The following is a 20413-nucleotide window of genomic DNA, read 5'->3' as shown; positions in this document are numbered from 1 at the left end:
TGATTAACACATTACCAGCACCACGCCCTTAAAGAAAAATTGTTTCTGATACTTGTCCAGACACTGAACACATGAAGTAAGGAAACAGTTTGTGGGACATGCATGAAACTGTCACTTGACATGACATGCACACACAAGTTCCAATCAAGGCAAATTTTCCTCCAGAGTTTTTGACTTGTACAATGGCAGTGTATTGAATAATTATTTATTTTGCTTTTGTGAGTCATGGCAAGAGACAGCTTTTTTGAGGTTGACAAGCACATGCGGTGGATGACTATGTATAGGCTTTATGTATTGTATTAGAAGTGTAAATGCTTGTCCTTGTTTATTTAAATATTGCACACTATGTATCTACAAGATAAGTACTGAAATGACAAAGTCACAGGCAAACTAGCAATGACTAAATCAACTTATTTCCCAAAACATTAAATGTTTTGAATACAAATTTCAAATTTTCTTACATTACTTTTATTGAGACAGATACATTGAGAAATCCTACATAAAAAAACCTAATTTGCCCTTTTGTTGTTGTGCTACCAAATAGTCAGCACTTAGGGATTGTGAACCCTACAAGCCCTAGACAAATTACCCGCAGCAGCCTTTGCAGTTTTCACAGGACAACAGTGTTGAGCTACCCATGCGTACACAGTTCACCCTAAAACCAAATATTATCTTTTGCACGTGCTTGTTCATTATTTGCATTAAAATTAAATGTTACATCTATAATGGAAAGGGTTGGGTCCTAGTGGCAGAACGAGGCTCTCTAGCAGGACATTAAGGAACCACAAGTGGGAGTACTTGTGATTGAGACACAAAGCTGGCGGTGACTTCTTGGTCTTTCTTGTGAAGCATTAGGTGCTAAATAAGCAGACCTTTAGTAGTCTTCTGAAGGCCACATCATCCTTGTTTCCCCCTTTGAAGGGAAATTAAGGACAAATGAGGCTCAGGGATGCCACTTCCTTTGAATGGGATGAATCACACCATGAGGGATCTTCAGCCTGGGAGACTTTGCTGCCTTGAGACTCATGCTCAGTGCGCCTGCATCAAGACAGGGGTTGAGTCCCCCACTACAAGATATCTCACTACAAGGGGCTCCAGGATCCCCACAGACCTCATTTCCTGGAGGGCTCTAAAGGGCTTAGTATTGCATGCATGAATGAAAGAGTGCAAAAATCTCTTCTACGTAACACATGTGCACCAGATAAACTGTAAAAGAAAGTGGATTGGTCTGTCTCTTCCTCCTCTCTTACCCCGATCCAGACCACTAGGGAACCTGTTAGGATTGGGAGCATATTAGCTTGTTAGCCAACACTTCCGAGACCTGAAGTTTGTTGTGCGAGTTGCGAGCTTGTAGAAGTTTGTTGTAAAAGTTAAGGGCTTGTTAGCCAACACTTTTGAGACTAAATAGCGGGCTATTTGCTGGAGTTAAGATGATGATACGATATGACATAAATGTTCCCTGACACATGGATTGGTGTATTTGTTCAGCATGATGAGAAGTTATAAAGAACATTGAGCACCCTACCAAGTGGGTCATGACACCCCATCGGGAGGGAAAATGCTTCTCTCCTTTCACACAAGTGTCCTGTTTCTGCTCCCTAGGAAGATCACAGCAGGACTCCTCCAGCAAATGTCCTCCAGAGGCATTGTGCCCTGATGGGAGGTGGCTGCATGCAGACAGCAGGGAGGTATCCCAAGACAATGGGGCACAGGAATCTATCTCCTGAGAACTGGATGTGCAAGCATGAAGTAGTGGAGACCCTGACTATTACCTTGCTGGGATACGCAGGGAGACAGAGCTGATGAGGATGCCTATGGCAATGTAATGAAGTCCTATTCTCAGACATTGCCTATGGCAATGTAATGAAGTACCTATTATCAGTAATGGGTAAACTTCATATGTAATTTTCCAAGTATATTTTAAAGCCCATTTGGTGACAGTGAAATTTCTCAAATCAACAAACTTCTATAAAAAATATAGGAAACTTCTCCCAGTAAAATTTTCTAATCTTGAGTGTTGTTTGGTGCTTTTTTTTTCCCTTTGTTTTAAAAATAATTTTATTTTAAGAGGTCTTTCTCTACAACCCTTTTGCACCTTGTGTATGAGCACGTGTTGATAAATTCAAAACTCTTGTTCACTTAGTTCCTATCATGGTGACTTCACCGCGGTTCTAATTTAGGGCTACTTATCATCATTTCAGTCCATCAAGAGCCATCCTCTTTTCTTTCATCTTTCCATAATCTTGCACTGTCCATCTCCATCAAGTGTCTATTGCTTGTTGTAATCCTCCTAATCTGCTGCTTCTCTATTCTGTTGCAGCTAGTGACTTCCACAGCAGTCACTGATGCCAGATCCCACCAGACACTCCTCAGCTTCCTTAAAAAATTCTCGTCCGCCGTTTACATGCCATTTCCCCTTCAGTATGAGTCTGCAGACCCACAGCATCATTCCAGACTGTGTTACCTAACCTTAACGTTAAAAATTGCTTGCCAAAACTGGGCAGCAGCAGCAGAAACTAAACACTCACGCTTTTTGTTACAAGTGTGAAACCTGTCACTACGCGGCTGAGAGATGTCACCGTGCTAGCTGTCGGCGATCCCCCGCCGTTCCTGAACTCACCCCGTTCCGTACCCAGCAGCGCAGCTCCCACCGCACAGCTCTGCCGTCCCTCCCACGCCGGTTTCCCAGCCGGCTTGCGGGGCGGGGCGGAGCTGCCCGCTGCCCTGAGCCCTCAGCCCTGAGCCCTCAGCCGGCCGGGCGGGACCGCGGGCCCCGGGCGGGCAGGGGAAGGGACGGGGGCGGTGCGGCGCCTCCTCCCGGGCTGCGCTTCCCCGGGCGGCCGGGGAGCGGCGCTGTGTCCCCGCGGCGCATGCCCCGGCCGAGCCTCCCCTTTCCGCGGCCGCAGCCCCGCGCCCGCCGCCGGCGGCAGCGAGCGAGCTGAGCTGAGCTGAGCTGAGCCGAGCCGAGCGAGGTAAAGGCCGGCGGGGTCTGGCGGCGGGGCTGGGGAGGAGCTTCGCCCTCCCCCCGCTCCCGATAGGGCGCGGAGCTCTTCGCCGCGGTCTCCCCGGGGCGGGAGGCAGGCGGCCCCCGCGACGCGTCCCGTATGGCGGCGGGCCGGGGGGACCCGTCCCCGGCGTCACTGCAGAGGAGTTGCCTGCGGGTGGGAGGGGAGGCAGCGGGGCGGGGGCGGCGCAGCTTGACCGCCCGCCCGCGGCCGGGCTGCGGGCGCGGGTCGTCGCTGGCGCGAAGCGGCCGCGGCAGTGTGGTCGCGGGCGGGCCCTTCCACCGCGCGGCTGGGGCCGCCGCTCGGGCCTGCTCTCCCCGGGGCCTTCATGTGGCCTCGGCGCTCCCCGCCGCTGTGCTGAGCGCCGCCGTGCCGGCGGCCTGCCCCCCTCCGCCCGTCACCGAATTTCCCGGCCTTCTGCAGTAGTCCCGACTGCTGCCCTGCCTGCAGCTGTGGAAGGGCAGGGCCAGCGAGTCGGTGGAAAGGCTTCGGCCGCCGCGCAGTAAGCAGGGCGGAGTGCTCGTGAACTTCATCTCGAGAAGAATAGAGCCCGCGAGAGAAATTGACCCTGTTCAAAATGAAATCAAAAGATTCTAAGTACTCTAAAGGCTTGTTCGTTCTTAACAGTCGAGAACCGCTGAAACGTGTTTATCGTGAGGTTGTTTGTGACCTTTGTAGCGTAGTATCCCTCCGTGCTTGGACAGGATTTGCAGCTTTGCTGATCAAGTACCATAAGGTCACTGGGGTTTTGGAGGAGCTTGGCTTCAAAAGCAAGAAAAAAAGTTCATATTTAGCAGTACTTTTCTTAACTCGTATACTGAAAGACTAAGGACAGTGTGACTGTTAAGAGACACTTATATGCTATTGACAAAGGGCATTGACAAAGTTTAGTCTGCATCTTAGTCTGAGCAGAAGAACCGTACAGTGAAAAGTTGAGAATAACTCCTAAAATGAAAACTCCATTTTCATAGAACTCCAAAGAACTCCAACAGGAGTGAAAGTTTTAGATAACTCGTCTTTAGTTGTGATTTGAGAGCCAAAGGCTGAAATATAAACGGAGAAAATGACAGAAAGGCAGAAAAAGTTTAAGTATGGTATACGTTTGTAAGGTTGAAAGTTTTAACCCTCATTCTTGCCGGCACAGTCACCCTGACTGGGACTGGGCTTGCTTGTGTCACATGGTTGCAGCACGTGTTTGCAGTTCGGGTTCCTGTAGACTGTACCAAGAACTGGTCAGGAAAATTCAACAGCGTCAAAGCACGTCTTAAAATCCTGTATTTTATTTTTCAATAAATACAGGTTTTTTTCTTACTGTCTCTTGGTTTTTGTTTTGTTTTAGCTATGGAGTTGCCCTCTATTTCTTGTTGCCTTGATTACACTTTTTTTAAAAAAACCCTCTTCCTCTGTTGTATTAATATTAATGCATTTCATCTGGGGAAGCCAGTGATATAGAGGGACTATAAAAATGGCATTGGAGGATTTTAGGTCTGAGGTGTTGCGCAGTCTCTTGTTTTTCACTCCTACCTGTGTACTGATTTGTAATTTATGCTAAGTGGCTGACACAGTCAAATGATTATTTCAGGAATGTTTATAGAGCTAAATTCACATCCAGAAGAACTCTATTAAAAATAATAATCTTTGAATTTTAAGACGTTGCTGCCTTCGTTTTTCTCACAGAGGCTCTGCTACTATAAAAATGCCAGTAGGGCATTAATTAGCTGTCAGTTATATTGCCTGTCAGAATTGAGTAAGGCTGAGTTTTGAATAGTCTCTGGAAGCATGGTGTGGGCAAGTTGTAGCTGCAGGACTGCTGGAGTTCTCTTTCCTCTTTCCAGATACCTCTCTGTGTCTTGTAGTGCGGAGTTGGAATAAAACCTTAAGCAGTAGTACTAATGTCAGGTGTGGAATTGCAGAAGCACCAACATTACTACAAGATTCATCTTTGTTTCAGCCTGCAGCATCACTTCAGGGACTGGGCATAGGTCACAGTAACACTGCTGGGCTGTGTGGAGTCTGCACTGGGGACAGCCCAGGTAGCCCAAGAGCTCAGCATCCTGGAAGGTCTCTCCTCAAAGCCAAATTTGCCATGGGAAACCCTTTCTTCAGCCTGATTTATTGGGCTGGGAGCTGTATGGGAGAAAGACATAGAAGGGAAGCTATAAAAGGATCAAATATCTCTAAATGCCCCTAGAAGTGGAAAGACATTTTGCAGATACTCAGTATACTGTTTTCTGAAAAAAAATTCCACAAACTCAAAAAAAAAACCAAAAAACAAACAAAAAAAAACCACCAAAAAAAAAAAAAACCCAACCCCAAACAAACAAAAAAAAACCACCCCAAACCAACAAACACCCAAGCAACAACCTTCTCCACCTAAACAAGGAGAATACCTGGTTGTTTGTTGTTTTTTTTTTTTTTTTAGTTTGTCATGCTGTATATCTGCACTCTTTATAATACTTGCATATTTTTGCCAAAATCCAAGCTTTGTCCTTCAGTGCACAGCAAAAGGAAGTTCCTTTCAAGCAGACCTGGTGGTGAACACACTCACTGGTGGCTTTCCTCCTCCCACATCATTGCTTTAAGCATGTACATCCAGCAGATTTGACTGTCCCACAGAGCCCTATGAAAGGGCTCGAGCAAGAGAAGCTTTGTCTTGAAAGAAAACTGCACAATATGGAATTTCACAGCTTCTGTCACCTGTGAAACACTAGGTGACTTCCGCTGCAGGTTGACTTCTCATGGCATGTCACATGCAGAAGAGTTTTTGAGTCCTTCCTAGCAAACATGGCTCTGTTCTTCTGTAGGCTGTGTTTGCTTCATAAGCATCTACTTCAGATGAGTTTATGCTGGTTTTGTACTCTTGAACTATGTATGTAGTTGGATGAAGCTTTTGTTTTGTTCTCAAAGGAATACTTATTTTTTGCAGCAGCTTCAAAAGAATCTGTCTGACCTGGGACTTAAAAATCACCAAAGTGGAAAAAAATCCTAACAGAACAGATTGCTTAAAGCAAGTGTATGCAAGTTAGTTAGGAATTAGACCTATTTGTATCTTGCACTTTGACAGAACTTGATATGACAAAGGAGGACCTTTGTTAAAACTGTTGAACAAGACCTTGGAAAAGCCAGTGGGAATAACACAGAGTGGAAGAATGAGAGAGTAGAAAAGATCCTTGAAGTGTTTCCAGAAGCATTGTCTTTAGCTGGGTATAGATTTTCACATTCAATAATGAATGTTCCCTTGCTGACTGCTGGCAGAAACAGAAGAGCGCAAAAGGCTCCTAAACTATCTCCTTTGCTACTCCTACACTTACTGAGAAAAATCTGCTGGAAGGCATTTCCTGTTTTTTTCTTTCCTTTTTTAGCTTCTGGTTTATAGAGGGGGGACTCAAACATTGTCCAAAAAAAGAAAAGCTTTTTTTTTTTATATATATATATAGAAAGTAAAATGAATTGGTGTCAGTTTGATTTCATTGGCTGCTTTTCCTCTTGTGCTTGTATTTAAATACTTAATAGTTTTTTCTCCACTCAGGAAACCTCAAAGTGCAAATGAACAAATGTGGAAATTACCTTTGTTGAATGGTTGTTCTGTAAAATAATTGAATGGCTTTTCAGGTTTTCCTCGTATGATTTTTCTGAAGCCACTTTGTTGAGGTGAATAACTTTCTATGTCTGCAACATGTCCTTTGTTTTGTAAATTTGGATTCTCATCAAGTTCGTGCTTAAGTGAAGTGCTTTGTGTGTTTTGATAACAGTTTTAAATTCTTTGGAGCAGTGGAATAAAGTTAGATGTAAAATGTGAGATGGGTATCTCCATTTCTTGTGAAGAGTATTTAGGCCATCAACTTGTCATGTTAGGAGTGTGACAGAATAGTTGTTTCAAGTTCTTTACCTAATTTAGGTGTACATGTTCAGTTTGGTTTTGGTGTTTTTTTGTGTGTTTGGGTTTTTTGTTGTTGATGTTTATTCTTTATTTTGTTCGGTGGTTTTATTGCTGTTTGGGGGTTTTTAAAGTTCTTTGGAAGCACAAGACTTGTGAGGAGTAAGCTCTAGGCTAATATGTAAACTGGAATTGTCAGACTTTGAGTAGACCTAACATCTTTGGTATGTACACATTGGATTAGGAGTTGGCAGACGCTTTGATGAATTGAAGTGCAGTTCTTTAGCATTAGTAGGACTTTACAAATAAGCTGTGTAAGTAACATAATTTTATTTTGATGTGCCAGATTTTATTTGCCTAATTTCCCACATGATGGAATGAATCTAGTCTTCACCAGCATGGATATGTAAACCTTTTCAAGATGGTTAAGAACTGTGGCGAAGAACCAAGTGGAATGACAAGTGAGGAAACTTACCTTTATTTCTAGCTAATTTTTCTGCTATGTTATTTCATTACCTGATGTAAGTCAGCTTTTTTAGATAAGAAGTCATCTAAAAACTGAAATCAGGTAGATGTTCTTATCCTTAGGAAAACTTACTGTTGAGCTCAGCTTGAAATGTTTGGTACTTATATAAGATATTAGCTGTGCTTAATCTACTCAAACCTATTAAGTGTATTGTTCATTGTTAAAACTGCTTAAAGCGAGCAAAATACAAATTTTAATTTGTATTCTGATTATTCCTTTGTCAGGAGGAAGCAGCCACTTCTGCTGACATCTGATTTGTACGTTAGAAAGTATGGTTTCCTGACAGAAGAGTGCATTACAGTTTTTAACAGCAGATCTTTATTAAATGTGCCATCAGTGGTGGTTTTGGAAAGATGAGAAAGGACCCACTGTGGGGCAACTCAGTGAAGCTAAAGATGTAAGTTCTGTGCCATTGCTATTTTATATGTATTACAAATAGGATTTTTTTTTCTCCAGTCCCAACTTGTATATATGTGCATGTGTTTATTTGTTTTTTTAAAAAAGCCAGAAGGTTCACGTGGCCGTTACATGATAAATATTTTATATAGCTTGAAATTAAGAAATTGTTCAAAAACCCCAAAAGTAGACCAGACTAAAAAGCTGTCACCACTGCCACCCAATGAAAACCAAACCAATCTCTTTTATATGTATGGAGTTAACTACCTTAAGTATTCCGAGAAATTAAAAAATATATACAAATTGGGCAGCTTTGTTCATATTGTTTGACTCTTGTGTTATGTCAAGGCTAGACACTTCCTCTGTCCTTAAAAAATGAAGAGAAGTAATACTGATAAATTATTTGCCATTTGAACTTGGTCACAGTTAAACCAGAAGTGTCTCATGTTGCTTAATGCTTTTCATAAACATTCAGTAGTGGTTAGAATACCTCTCTGATATGTTTGCTTAAAAAATAAGGCATTGTAATGACATCGAAAAACTTTATTTACTGCTGATGGTTCCCTAATACAATCTCTTTGATTCAATGAGTTTTGTGAATACTTTTGGTATCAACTATAACTCAGTTAGAAAGTAGTTTAGTATTTTTCTTCCTCTATTCTATGTGTTCTGCCTGCTCTTGAATACTACCTAGTTACTTCTTTTCCTATACTTGAAATGTTATGTGTAATGGGACTTGCAGTCAGAACATGTTTTTCAGCAGCATGTCCTTACAGGATTGATCATTATAAGAGAGCTGGATTCAAACACTGACAACACTTGAAGAGTTCTGCTTGAAGTCTATTGCTGCACAGTAATGTCAAGGTGCATGAATAACTTTCAGAGAGGTGAATCAAAAAAAAAGTGTGATGAAAAAATCAGCTGCAGTTGTCTCAGCTCAGTCTAGCCAATTAGTATTTTCCACTATGGTTTCTCCTTTATTTTTGGAAGTCTGCTTCTTCCTTTTCCTGAGTATTGTTTTCCTTGTCATGCATTTCAGATTACCTTGACCTTGTTATTGTCTCAGACATCCGTCTGGTTTGTCTCTCTAAAGTCCATGTACACATGATAGAAACTCCTGGGGATCCTAAAGTTGTCTGTTTTGCTTTCATAAATTTCTATAACTTGAAAACATAACAGTCAACATTCTGCTAAATGTTCACAGAATCACAGAATCACAAGGTTGGAAGAGACCTTCAAGATCATCAAGTCCAACCTGTTCCCTGACACCTCAGCTAAACCATGGCAATCTCTTGGTTGTTGGAAGAGATTGCTAGAGGATAATGGAGAAGTGCTGTTTGAATCTGACACTAATCTGGCACTAATCTGGCATTGTCATTTGTGTGCCAGGAAGGGAAGGACTAAGTGAAAATGGAAGTGCTGCCGTTGATTTATCTGCACATGTTGAATTGATCACCACTGGCAAAATAACCTGTTTTATATAACAGGTATTTTATGGCCTACTCAGTAATTGTTATTGGTAAATAGTGACTCTTTGCTGTAATTTCAGATTTCTGAACCTTACTAAGGTTTGCTTGTGAATAATTATTTGTAAAAACTATAAATTAGTTTATTACAATCATCACAAGAATTCAACAGAGCTTTGATACTGATATAAAGAAAAAAGGGAGACCATGCTGTACTCCATGCTTGTATTTCAATTAATAAATGCTTACCTTTTCTATACTAGATTAATGCAGTAATTGCAGTTATTATAGATGCTGTAATGTTGTAACTAGATGTGTTCAAAGGCTTCACGGCAGAAGTGGGGGGGGGGGTTGGACAGAAACCTCTTCTTGCTTTATGGTTTATAGAGTTGTAAAGTGTTGTAACAATTGTGGAGTTGTTAAGTTGGAACAATTAAAAAAAAACCCACACAGGCTGAGGCACTTCTGGATGTCACTTAGTTCAATCCAACAATCAAATCAAGCAGGAGTGCCTGAAGCACATTACCCAAGCCTTGAAACAGCCTGGTTCAAGCAGGGCTATTTGGTCAGGTTTTGAGAATATGTGCAGTTGCAGACTCCACAACCTCTCTGCCATTGTTAGAACTCCTGTTTATTCTTAAAATATCATGGGTGGGGAGAAGTAATGAAAAAGTTTTGAAAGATTTGGTAACATGTTACATCTTCCAGTACTTCCATAAGAGGAGTAGCTTCTGAATGGTAACTGAATGTAGATGTTCCATAATGTTAACTGATCCTCAGTAGCAGAGGAATATTTGTGAACTGGTCACCTGGCACTGCAAACCTTACTTTTCTGTATTTCTCTTTTAAGCTACATTCTATTTGTTCTCTCTTCCAGACACAGATTCCATGTCTAGTTAACTGGAAAATAAGGCTGCTCTATCTGTCAGCCATTTGAAAAGAAAAAAGGCAGACATGTAGAAAATGTTTTCCTGTATGCTTATGTGTATTTTTAATCTTTTAGCTACTTAAATAGAAGATGTGGAAATGTGATCATGTGTTAAATTTTTTCTGTTTTTTTTTTTTTTTTTTAATTCCAGGTCTGCAATTTATGTTCGGTCTATCCCAGTTAGGAGGACTTTTTTTGTGATTTTTGAGCTTGGTGCTGTCAGCCCCGTGTGAACAAACAGAACAAAAAGCACGCTGGATATTAGAAAACAAAATGCCACGGAAGAGGAAAACTGGTGGGAGTCCTTCTCAGAGGAATGGCAGTTCTGACAGAACTGCTGTTGCTGTATCCCAGGGGGACCCAAGCCACTTAGCAGCACAAGCAATGCATTATGTCAATAAGGAAGAGCTCTTCAACAGCATGTCAGAGATGTTTTCTGACCTGGATCCTAGTGTGGTTTATATGGTTCTGTCTGAATGTGATTTTAAAGGTAAAATACAGCTGACATTACTGTTTTGTTTCACATGCAGATAGCTCTTAACTGGTGCAACTCCAGGAAAGTTGGTGTGGGTGTTGCAATCATATTTGTGAGTTTAACTTTTTATAAGTAGGGGAGTAATAATATTTTGAAATTTTATAACCGTGTAAGATTCTCCAAGTTTAACAATGTTTCTGTGAGCCTGGTAAATGGAGCAGTGCACTCCATAAATGGAGGTACTGTGTAGAGTGGATTATTCTGTGACACAGAGCAGGCAGTGGTGGGGTTGTGAGGAGAACCTAGTTTTTCCAATTAAGTTTCTGTGCCTATCTGCAAGATGCCTAAGCTGTTTCTGCAGGAGTAGTATTTTATGTTCTAGATCACAGTTTTTTGATGGTATGCCATATATGGTCCTGGCAGCATTTGCTTTTCTGTGAGTGCTTGAACTGAGCTTTTGTCTTACATTTATTTTGCATTGTCATCTTGTTGTGTCCACTGAGGATTAGTTTCTGCAGGATAAATTCTGTTTCCCATGTTTAGTTCTCATCAGCTTTGCTGGAACTAAGGCAAGGAACTAGTTTCTTTCCCTACACTCCGCTGACCTACATACCCAACTCTCCTGGCAGACCATTTTCATATTTATGCCCAGTCCCTCCCATTCTTCTGTGGTTTTAAAATTCCTCTCTATGCAAGGTTATTTGCTTATGATAAAAGTACTGCATGAGGTGCAGGGGAATAAGCCATATATGGAGCATTTTAATGAATTTGTATTCATATGATCAGATGTGATTAATTGATTATTGTAAGAATATGTGCTAAGAAAGCAGATTTTGGTATTTTTTTATACGTATGAAAGGTAGGTAACTAAAAGGACTGTTTTTATTACCTAAATTGTACAGAGTTTACAACTTAAGAACAAATGTGAGAGTGCTGTTAAAATTTTTGTTCATTTTAAAATGGAATTTGATGGAATTACTGATTCATGCTCCGAACTGTTAATAAGATTCAACCTTTACCATAATAACAATTTTATGTAAGGTTATTGGAGAATGCAGTAAACATGGAGAGTTCAGAGCCTTGTACTGTAAACAGTAGTTTAAAAATGGAAAGGTTATCATATCTGAGTGCTAATAAGTTGTTTTCATACAGTAGAGAAGCTGGAAGGTTGACAAAGATTTTGTTTAATGAACGCAGATGGAGTCATACTTAAATGAGCTTAAAGTTTTTGCTACACTGTCTTTCAGGAAAACAGAAGCTTAGCTTTAGGGCTCAGATGATGTTTGTGCCTGCTTTTCATTTTGTTCATGTTGATCACTGGCACCCTCTACTCAATTTAGTGGCTTTACAAAGAATTAATGCAGATACTGGATTTTTCAGGCTATGTTAGATAGGACATTTTAAAGTGGGCCATAATGAACATGCTTTGCATACTTTTATCTCTTTCATCCTTAGTAGAGTTTTTAATTTATTTTATACTATTTCAGTTATATTAGATTAGAAATAAGTATCCATTTAAACATCCAGCTCTAGTATTTTTTCCAATTAAAATCTGTAATTTTTAGATGGTATTTCCATAGTAATTTTATTAGGTTGTTATTTTTCAATATGTCTGTATTGAGTTCTGCCTTTATTTCTAAAGAGAAATGGATCAAGGGAGTTTCAGAAGCTATATTTAAAGGTGAATTGCTGAACTGTCTTTTGGTTGTTTCTTTAGTTGTAATAAATGCTTCCTCAAGTAAAGAATTGCATGTGCATCAGCCTGGGCTTGTTTAGTTACCATACTTTATTCTGTTTATCTTACCCAACAGTAGAAAATGCTATGGATCATCTTCTAGAGCTGTCCACCCATGCCAAAGGAGCAGCATCTTCAAAAACCTTGGGTTTTGATTTAGCAGCATCATCATTACCTCTTGTTAATCAGCAAAGATCTATTGCAAATGAAGGAATGGGGGAAGGTGCTGCAGCACATAGTTATTCTGGAGCAGCAGTAGAAAAGGTCCTGTCACCTGGTGTGCAGCTGACTGGAGAACTGGATTCCCTACTAGAAAATGCCTTTCAGAGTTACAGCTTGAGTGAGGAATTGCCTAATTCTGCAAATGACCAAATAGTATATGAGCACCCTGTGGAAGAGGATGGTTTTACCAAATTTCCTGAGTGGGAAAAACCTGATTCAGTTTGCAATGTCCTACTTTTTCCACAGCAAGCAGAGACAAATACTGAGGTTTTAGAAAACTTCTGCTGTTCCCAGCTGCCAGTGAGTCAGCTGAGCATCCAGACAAGCTCACCATCTGCATCAGACAATTTTGAAGAGATACTGGAAGATTCTGATTTGTTGGAAATGCACGTTCAACATGATGTGGCTTCAGCAGTATATAAACTATCAAATGGAGAAATATCGTGTGAAAATTCTGATCAGACACAAGATACTGTTTTGGATCAAAGTAGTGTGACTGCTGCTTCTTGTGGGTACTCCCAAAGACCTATGGAACTTGGAGTAGCTGTTACTGGAGATCCTAATTCAGGGTGCCTGGAACAACATGAAGATGAAGTGACTGCCTTTAGCAGCTACCAGAGTGCTTCTCTTCCAGAGGCATATATTTCTCCTGAAACATCCAGTTTCAAAACACAAAAACCTGTAGATACTCAGCAAACTCAGCAGGGTTATAACTTAAATTTTCCTACACCATCAGGTCAATCTCAACAACACTGGAATCTCATGGCTCCTGTGTTTTATCCTTCCAGTGGAAGTCACAGCTTTGTAATTCCTGTGGCTGTCAGTCCAGGGCAGTGGAGACCTGTTTCTGACTGTAGAACTTCGGAAAAAGGACTTTTTCTTTCCTCCCCAGTGGTTTCAAATGCCTGGGATGGCAGCTCTTCTCTGAAGGTATGGGGAAATCAAGATAGAAACTCAAAATTGAGCCTCCCGCAAGCACAGCAACCACCTGTTTGTCACATGATGAGAAAAAAGATGCAACTAATAGGTCAAGTACTTGTTCTTCTCAGAGGTGTTCCAGGATCAGGAAAATCATATTTGGCAAGGTAGAACATTTATATTGTGAGCTTCTAAAAAAAAATTGCTTAATTGTGTACAGGATTTGGCATAGGCAGAGGCAGTTTTCTGACACTTGTAAATAGTAATCTGTAAACCCTAATTGCAAGCTGCACAGTACACACAGTGTGATAGGTAATGATAATTGCTGAGAGCAGAGTTGCTTGCAGGTCTTTTCCTAGTGGAAATTGAAATAGAAATGATAAGCTTTAACTTCTATCACTGAACAAAGGAGTTTGTCAGCAGAGCATCATTGCTGTAGTGTTAGGTCTACTGTATTCTTTCAGTCCCAGTTTATTTCGAGTGGCTTTTTTTGAATAACACTGATGGAAATATGCCAGCTCTTTACAGGCAGAAATTCCGCTTTCACTGTATGACTTTTATTGTAGAAGTAGTATATGTGAAGCTTCTTGGGGGTATTTTTGACTCCTTTTCTTTCTGAAAGCCTAGGTTGAACTAAGACTCCTTTTGACTGACACCTGAAACATGTGATGCAATTAAGACAGGATATTTGTTAGTGTGAAAGTATGTCGCTACATGTAGATGGAAAAATACCTCCCTTGATGTTTTGAAATGAGAGACTTGTAGGGAAACTAGATCAGCTCTGTCCCCTAGATAATCCTCAGCCTTTGGAAAAAACAAAGGAGGGAAATTATTATAGATCATATTTGCTTGGAGGTTGATTTTTTCCCCTCCTCTTACCTACCTTACCCATTCCAAATAATTTTAGTTTTGTGCAAAAGACTAAAAAAAAATATGAAGGGGGAAAAAGCTGTTTATTTCTTGATCTTTCACAGGAATTTACTTGAGGATAATCCAGGTGGAATCATTCTCAGTACTGATGATTACTTTTACAAACATGGACAATACCTTTATGATCCTGATTGCTTAGGGGAAGCACATGACTGGAACAGGAAACGAGGTGAGATATAAATAAGGGATTAGCTTGCTCACAGTTCAGTGCTTATTTGCTGTTCAAAAATATGCTTGGCTTGTTACGTGACAAGCATTTATCCCATCATAGAAGTATTTTTTAATATGTATGGAAAAAGAATGTGAGCACAAACTCAGAAGTCATCTGTTCATTGTGTGTTTTGCAATTAGAAATGCCACTGTCTTTGTCAAGAGTATGTTTTGTCCTCAGATTTTATCATGGTATGTATTTTGGGTAGTGTCCCATTTCTGGAGTGGTTACCTACACCATCTCCCAGAAATATTTCTTCAGAGATGATCCATAATATGCATATGTAGTAAGTAATGAGGATACAAATAATATACTGATATCTTCCTGCTCTTAGTTATCTTTTTTCCCTCTTGTACATAAAATTGTTGTCAAATTTAAACAAAATTACAAGAGCAAGAATAATAAATTATTTTTTCCCAATTTCATAATTGGATGGGGTTTTTTTGACAGTGACCTGTGCTAAACTCACCATAGAACAAGTTTTTTAAGCTTTTACTTGCTAAATTTAAACCATGGTCCCTTTTCTGCTGTCAAATTTCTACTAGTGGAGAAATGAAATAATAAATGTGGGATTCAGCAAGAACTGATTGTTCAGACACATTGCAACATGGCTACAGAAACATGATGCTGTGTCTCAAAGTTAGTGGTTCTATACATTTCATTAATGTGTATTTAAATTACAATAATTCTTTTGATTTTTCATATTTTATACAGTTTACAGAGTGGACTAATCTTAAGACTGTTATAAAGCCAAGAATTTTGTATGCAACAAAGAAGTCCACTTTAAGGTGATCATGTAGTTTTTTTAGTTTAATTTACTGATCGATTAGTCATCTTGATGCATTTTACATCTGCATTTTCATTCCTTGATTATCATACATACGTTAATTCAAAAGCTAATGCCATATCTCAGTAGCTTTACATGTGAGGGGGGGGTTCTGAAATAAGGGGCCTTGAAACAGGATCTTGAAACAGATCAAGTTATGGCAAGAGTTCTTTACACAGTGGTTAATCATTATGGATTATCTATGTAAAAATAGAACAAATTTAGAGCATGAGTATTAATATGTTCACCCTATTGTAATGAAATTAACTGTATTACATTGTTTTGTACATGTGTATTTTTCAGCCAAAGAAGCGTTTGAAATGAGAATCTCTCCTATAATAATTGACAACACTAACATACAAGCATGGGAGATGAAGCCTTATGTTACTTTGGTTAGTATTACAATTTGACCAATGTGAAAAAAGATTATTGTCTAGCATGGCAACAACATATGTTTTAAAATGGGAGTGTCTTTCACAGTCCAGCTGCTATTCCACAAGGAAGTCTGGAGTAAAAAAAGCCAGTGTTGCATGGAATCATATTGCCCAGTGTCATGTTGTGTTGCCTGACTCACTGTCATGTGGTATATGAGCATTAACCTGACCTAGTTACCAAAAGCCAAAACCAAGTGCTTTGTTCTTGGGGCCAAAAGCAAATGTTGTTGAAGAAAGTGGATTTTGTTCCTCTTTTATATGATCAGTAAAATTAGAAGCTGCTTTAAAAATGCAGTCAATACTAATGAATGAGTGATGTGTGATGCTCTGTAAAACTTGAAAACTCAGTTCCGTCCTAAATATGACGTAGAGCCAGATACCAGTTGGAGGCTACAGTTACCAAATATTGCTAGCTTGCTTGAAGTTATGCAGATTTTACTTAATACTTTTTTTTTAAGTGATCCACCTTTTCACGTAATAGTTTTTAAATGGACATCAACACTTTCAGAGTCTAGAGTGTGTTTTGCTATTGATCATTGACCATATTGGTTGGTAGTTAAAACAGCATTATTTTATGAAATTGGTTCTGATTAACTGAAATAATACATTGCAAAAAAGTATTATAATGTAGATCTGGGATTTCTCCTTGCCTGTTACAGAAACACAGCAGAGTCTATATAATTGACAGCTTTTGAGCAGATGCCTTACATATGCTGCATGTGCTAATGGATTAATGAACAGTGAGACTTTAACACACATAATTTTTGTTAATAAAATGTTTATTTTATTATCTTTGCATTTATTAGCAACTGTCAGATTAGCAGTTCTTTTGTAAGTTATGTATTTCATTTTACTGTATACTGAAATCAAGAAACACAAGACTTCTTGCAGAAGTGCAGTGTTTGGTCCAGTGATAAGAATTTTTTCTGAAAGCAGGAATGGGGAGAAACAGCACAGTACTTGCAGTGTTTCACCTGATTAGACTTTAGGCTCCTTTTCCGTTATGATGAGACTGGACTATATAGGAGCCACTTACTTGCAGCTTGGTCAAGTTTCCCATGTGGCAGGAAGGCTGTGCTAATGTAACTGAATTGCTTGTTTTGGAGCTGGTTCACATCTGGTCAGCTCTGAATGTAAGCTGTGCCCTTTCCTCTGTCTTGGAGAGGCTGTGTAGACATGTGCATGCTGTATCTGGAAAGAGGAGATGCTTTGCAGTATTGTCTCAGAGAAGACACATCATGGCACATGTTTAATTTTATAAGAGATGCATATACTTTTTTTTTAAATTTCAGTTTATGTAAACTGAAGTGCAACAGTGAACAAAAGTGCTATTCCAAATGTTTAATAGGTATCAAAAATACAAAAATCAGCTTTGAAGAAGCAAACTATGCACATAGTGTGCTTTTTCATAGATATAAGAAATGGGTGATGTGGCATGTTCTGTTTTATATTTTATCTCTTTTATTCAGGCTCAGCAGTTCAAATACAAAGTAATGTTCCGAGAACCAGACACTTGGTGGAAGTTTAAACCAAAAGAACTTGAAAGGTAAGAATGTAAAGGAAAATAACATACTAGACAGTATAAGCTAAGATTTTTTAAAAAGTATAGTTTAGTACAATGGCTAGTGAAGTAGCAAGGTATCTGTCAAATTTTTTGTGATAATAAGTAGCTTTTTAATGATGTTTTGTGGACTTTTGTTTGTATGTATGTATGTATTAAAAGACTTTTGTATGTTTGTATGTATGTATTAAAAGATCTTTTGTCACTTCAGTTATGTGCAAAAGGTACTGTTAGCAATAGACACTGTGATGTTTTCATTATTAGAGTGCTTTGCATGTAAGGTATAGTGACTGTTCCTTTGGGTTACTGAGGTTGCAAAAATTATGTCAGGTTGGGGCTGTTTTTGCATCCTGGTCTGTTGCTGTAGTTGATGTGTTTCTGCTATCATGGAATTTAGTCAGCACCTCATGGCCTAAGAGGGACCAACCTCTGTGCATCATCATTGTTGCTTACTTCTTCTTTAGCAGGACCTTCTCTTACTTGGGGCTGAAATTGGCAAGACATAAACCCTATGGAAGTGAATAATAAAACATAAGAAAACATAATGAGAAAATTGGCTAGATGCCAGGTTCAAATGTTATGATCGCTGTCCAAAGTGAAGGCTTATGTCCCTCTGGGGAGGGACTGCAGCTCTTTAATGTCCTTTTTATTACTTGGATGCTGGGACAGAATGCACTCTTAGCAAATTTGCAGGTGATATGGAACTAAGCAAGAGTAGTTTATTCAGCCTTCAGCAGAGATCATTGAAGAGGGATAATTTTGTTGTTTTCAGCTACCTTTTGGAAGGTTAAAGAGAAGACTAAAAAGAGTTGTGCAGGGATAGGACAAACCAAACATCATCAAGTTGGAAGTCTAGATTACATAAAAGAAAAAAGCCCAACATTTACTTTAAAGGTGGTTAAGTACTGAAAGTAAGAGTTTGCCCAGAGAGTTTATAGACTTTCATTCATTTCAGATATTCAAAATCAGACAAAAAGCTCTGGGCAACCTGATCTAGCTGTATTTCCTCTGAGTAGGATACTGAAGTATAGGACTGCCAGAGGTCCCTTCCAACAGATGTTACTTTGTGATTTTGTAGTATTTGTTGTCATCTGAATTTGCATGTTTAGCTTAAGGTTGGCTGCTTTTTATGTGAGATAGGGTAGATTATTTTCCTTCTTAAAATAAAAGTTAAATATTTCTCTTTTACTATCCTTGGTAAGATTCACTTGTTTTAGATGGAACTGCAGCAAAACACAGTGCTAATTGGTGCTTAACAGAGTAAGTGAAAATTTCTGACCAAAGGGTGTCTGGAATAATGGGTGAATAGGTTTTCTTCAAGGCTTAACGAGTTCTTAGTTTAGCAAAACCAAATAAAGAAGACTGAATTCAGAAGTCTTCTGTACCCAGTTTGATATCCTGCATCGCTGTCAGGATCTGATAAAGTGTGTTTTCTGAAACTTATTTGAGGAAGATGCATTATTAGTACAGTTTTAGATTTTAGTATTATGCAAAACATCCAACTGCAGTATGGGTAGACCAGATGGAGTGGAGAAGTGGAGCAGCAATTTATCTGATGTGTCCTGTTTGCAATGCCTTAGTGCACAGATACAGAAAGAATTGCTGTTTCACAGCTTTTTATCTGTCTCCCTGAATTCTTTGGTTAATCTTGCTGTAAATTTATTAAATTATTCTCTTTTGTCATTGTTATACGCAAATCTGAAATGGCTTTATTTTTGTTTGTTTGTTTTCAATTCATAGGAGAAACATACATGGTGTATCTAAAGACAAAATCAAAAGAATGTTGGAACGGTATGAACGTTGCCTTACTGTTAGATCAATATTGGATTCTTCAGTTCCAGACAAATCAGAAGCTGCTGGTTGGAGTGAAGATCCTTGTCAGGAGGAAAGCCAGAGGTTAGATTCTTTCATTAGCTTTGTAGCATCTAATAAAAGGCTAAAAATGTAGGCTTTTAGCTTCTTAGCAGCAAAACCTGGGTGATAGTGTTGAACAGTGAATGCATTAAAGAAAACAGTTAAGTAACACCAAAAAATCCCTACATAGCTTTCTTAATTTTTAAGAATTTCAAGATTTTCCAAAATGAGCAGTCAAGGGATCTAGTCAACTTTCCAATGCTTTTGAAAACCTCCTATTACTTTTCAAGAACCCAATCTTGACTAACTTTCTTTTATCTTAGAAATGTGTTGTTGGATCTATGCCATAGATACAAAGTACTTAAAATCTGTAAATTGTTTTTTAGAATAATGTAGTCCCAAAAAAGAGCAAATTACTATTTCCAAGTTTGTATGTTGATGTTAGGTTATATCTTGGTGGTAGAAGGTGGATTCTTTGTGCAGTAGTAACAGGTTTTACTTGCTCTTCAGTATGCTTGATTTAAACTTGCCTAGGTTTCCGTTGGTTGTATCCAGGACTGTTCTTAGTTGCCAGTCTGGATCGTGCTGTGTATTGCAGTGCACGGTGTCCTGCTCAGGAATGGCAGTCCCAGTTCAGTGCCCCCACTGGGACTCCCAAACCACACGCTGCTCGTTCGCTCCCCCTTCCCTTTCCTGCTCCAGCAACAACGTGAGGTGGTACAGAATAACCTCTGTGTTCTGGCCAAACCAGGACACATAGGAAATCAGATTTTATTTCACTTATTATTTCACTTGGGATTTGCATGTGTGATGTATTTGAAATGATAATTAATGGAATGTAGTTGATTGTGAAAAATGGTTTGACAAGAAAAAGCACATTCTCTCCTAGTTAATGTCTAGACTGTCTTTAGCATTAAGCCAACAGGAGAGAGCAACAGTCATTAGATAAAAGTATATTTACCAGACTTGCTGATCTGAATGAGGAAGTGTCTGGCAGCAAAGTGCTTTGATACAAAACTGAATGCTGAAAATGGGATGGGGGAAGATTG

The 20413-nt window shown here is 39.4% G+C and overlaps 1 protein-coding gene across 2 annotated transcripts in view; it reads left to right on the top strand.

Annotated features, from left to right (window-relative positions):
- The first annotated feature begins 2915 nt into the window (after positions 1 to 2915).
- N4BP2 (NEDD4 binding protein 2) overlaps positions 2916 to 20413 on the top strand; it is a 35950-nt gene continuing 18452 nt past the window's right edge. Inside the window, exons 1-9 of one of the 2 annotated variants that reach the window (XM_053940503.1) lie at positions 2916 to 2972; positions 7229 to 7343; positions 7633 to 7805; positions 10350 to 10688; positions 12485 to 13715; positions 14523 to 14647; positions 15819 to 15907; positions 17419 to 17495; positions 19251 to 19406. In XM_053940503.1, coding sequence (XP_053796478.1) covers positions 10472 to 10688; positions 12485 to 13715; positions 14523 to 14647; positions 15819 to 15907; positions 17419 to 17495; positions 19251 to 19406 — 1895 coding nt within the window. In that variant the 5' untranslated portion in view covers positions 2916 to 2972; positions 7229 to 7343; positions 7633 to 7805; positions 10350 to 10471. Of the gene's footprint in view, positions 2973 to 7228; positions 7344 to 7632; positions 7806 to 9209; positions 9292 to 10349; positions 10689 to 12484; positions 13716 to 14522; positions 14648 to 15818; positions 15908 to 17418; positions 17496 to 19250; positions 19407 to 20413 lie in introns of those variants that run through there. The other variant, XM_053940504.1, reaches the window with a different exon arrangement.

The sequence above is a fragment of the Vidua chalybeata genome, chromosome 4 (genome assembly GCF_026979565.1).
Source record: "Vidua chalybeata isolate OUT-0048 chromosome 4, bVidCha1 merged haplotype, whole genome shotgun sequence".
Taxonomy (NCBI): Eukaryota; Metazoa; Chordata; class Aves; order Passeriformes; family Viduidae; genus Vidua; species Vidua chalybeata.
This window is presented reverse-complemented; position numbering and strand designations above follow the sequence as displayed.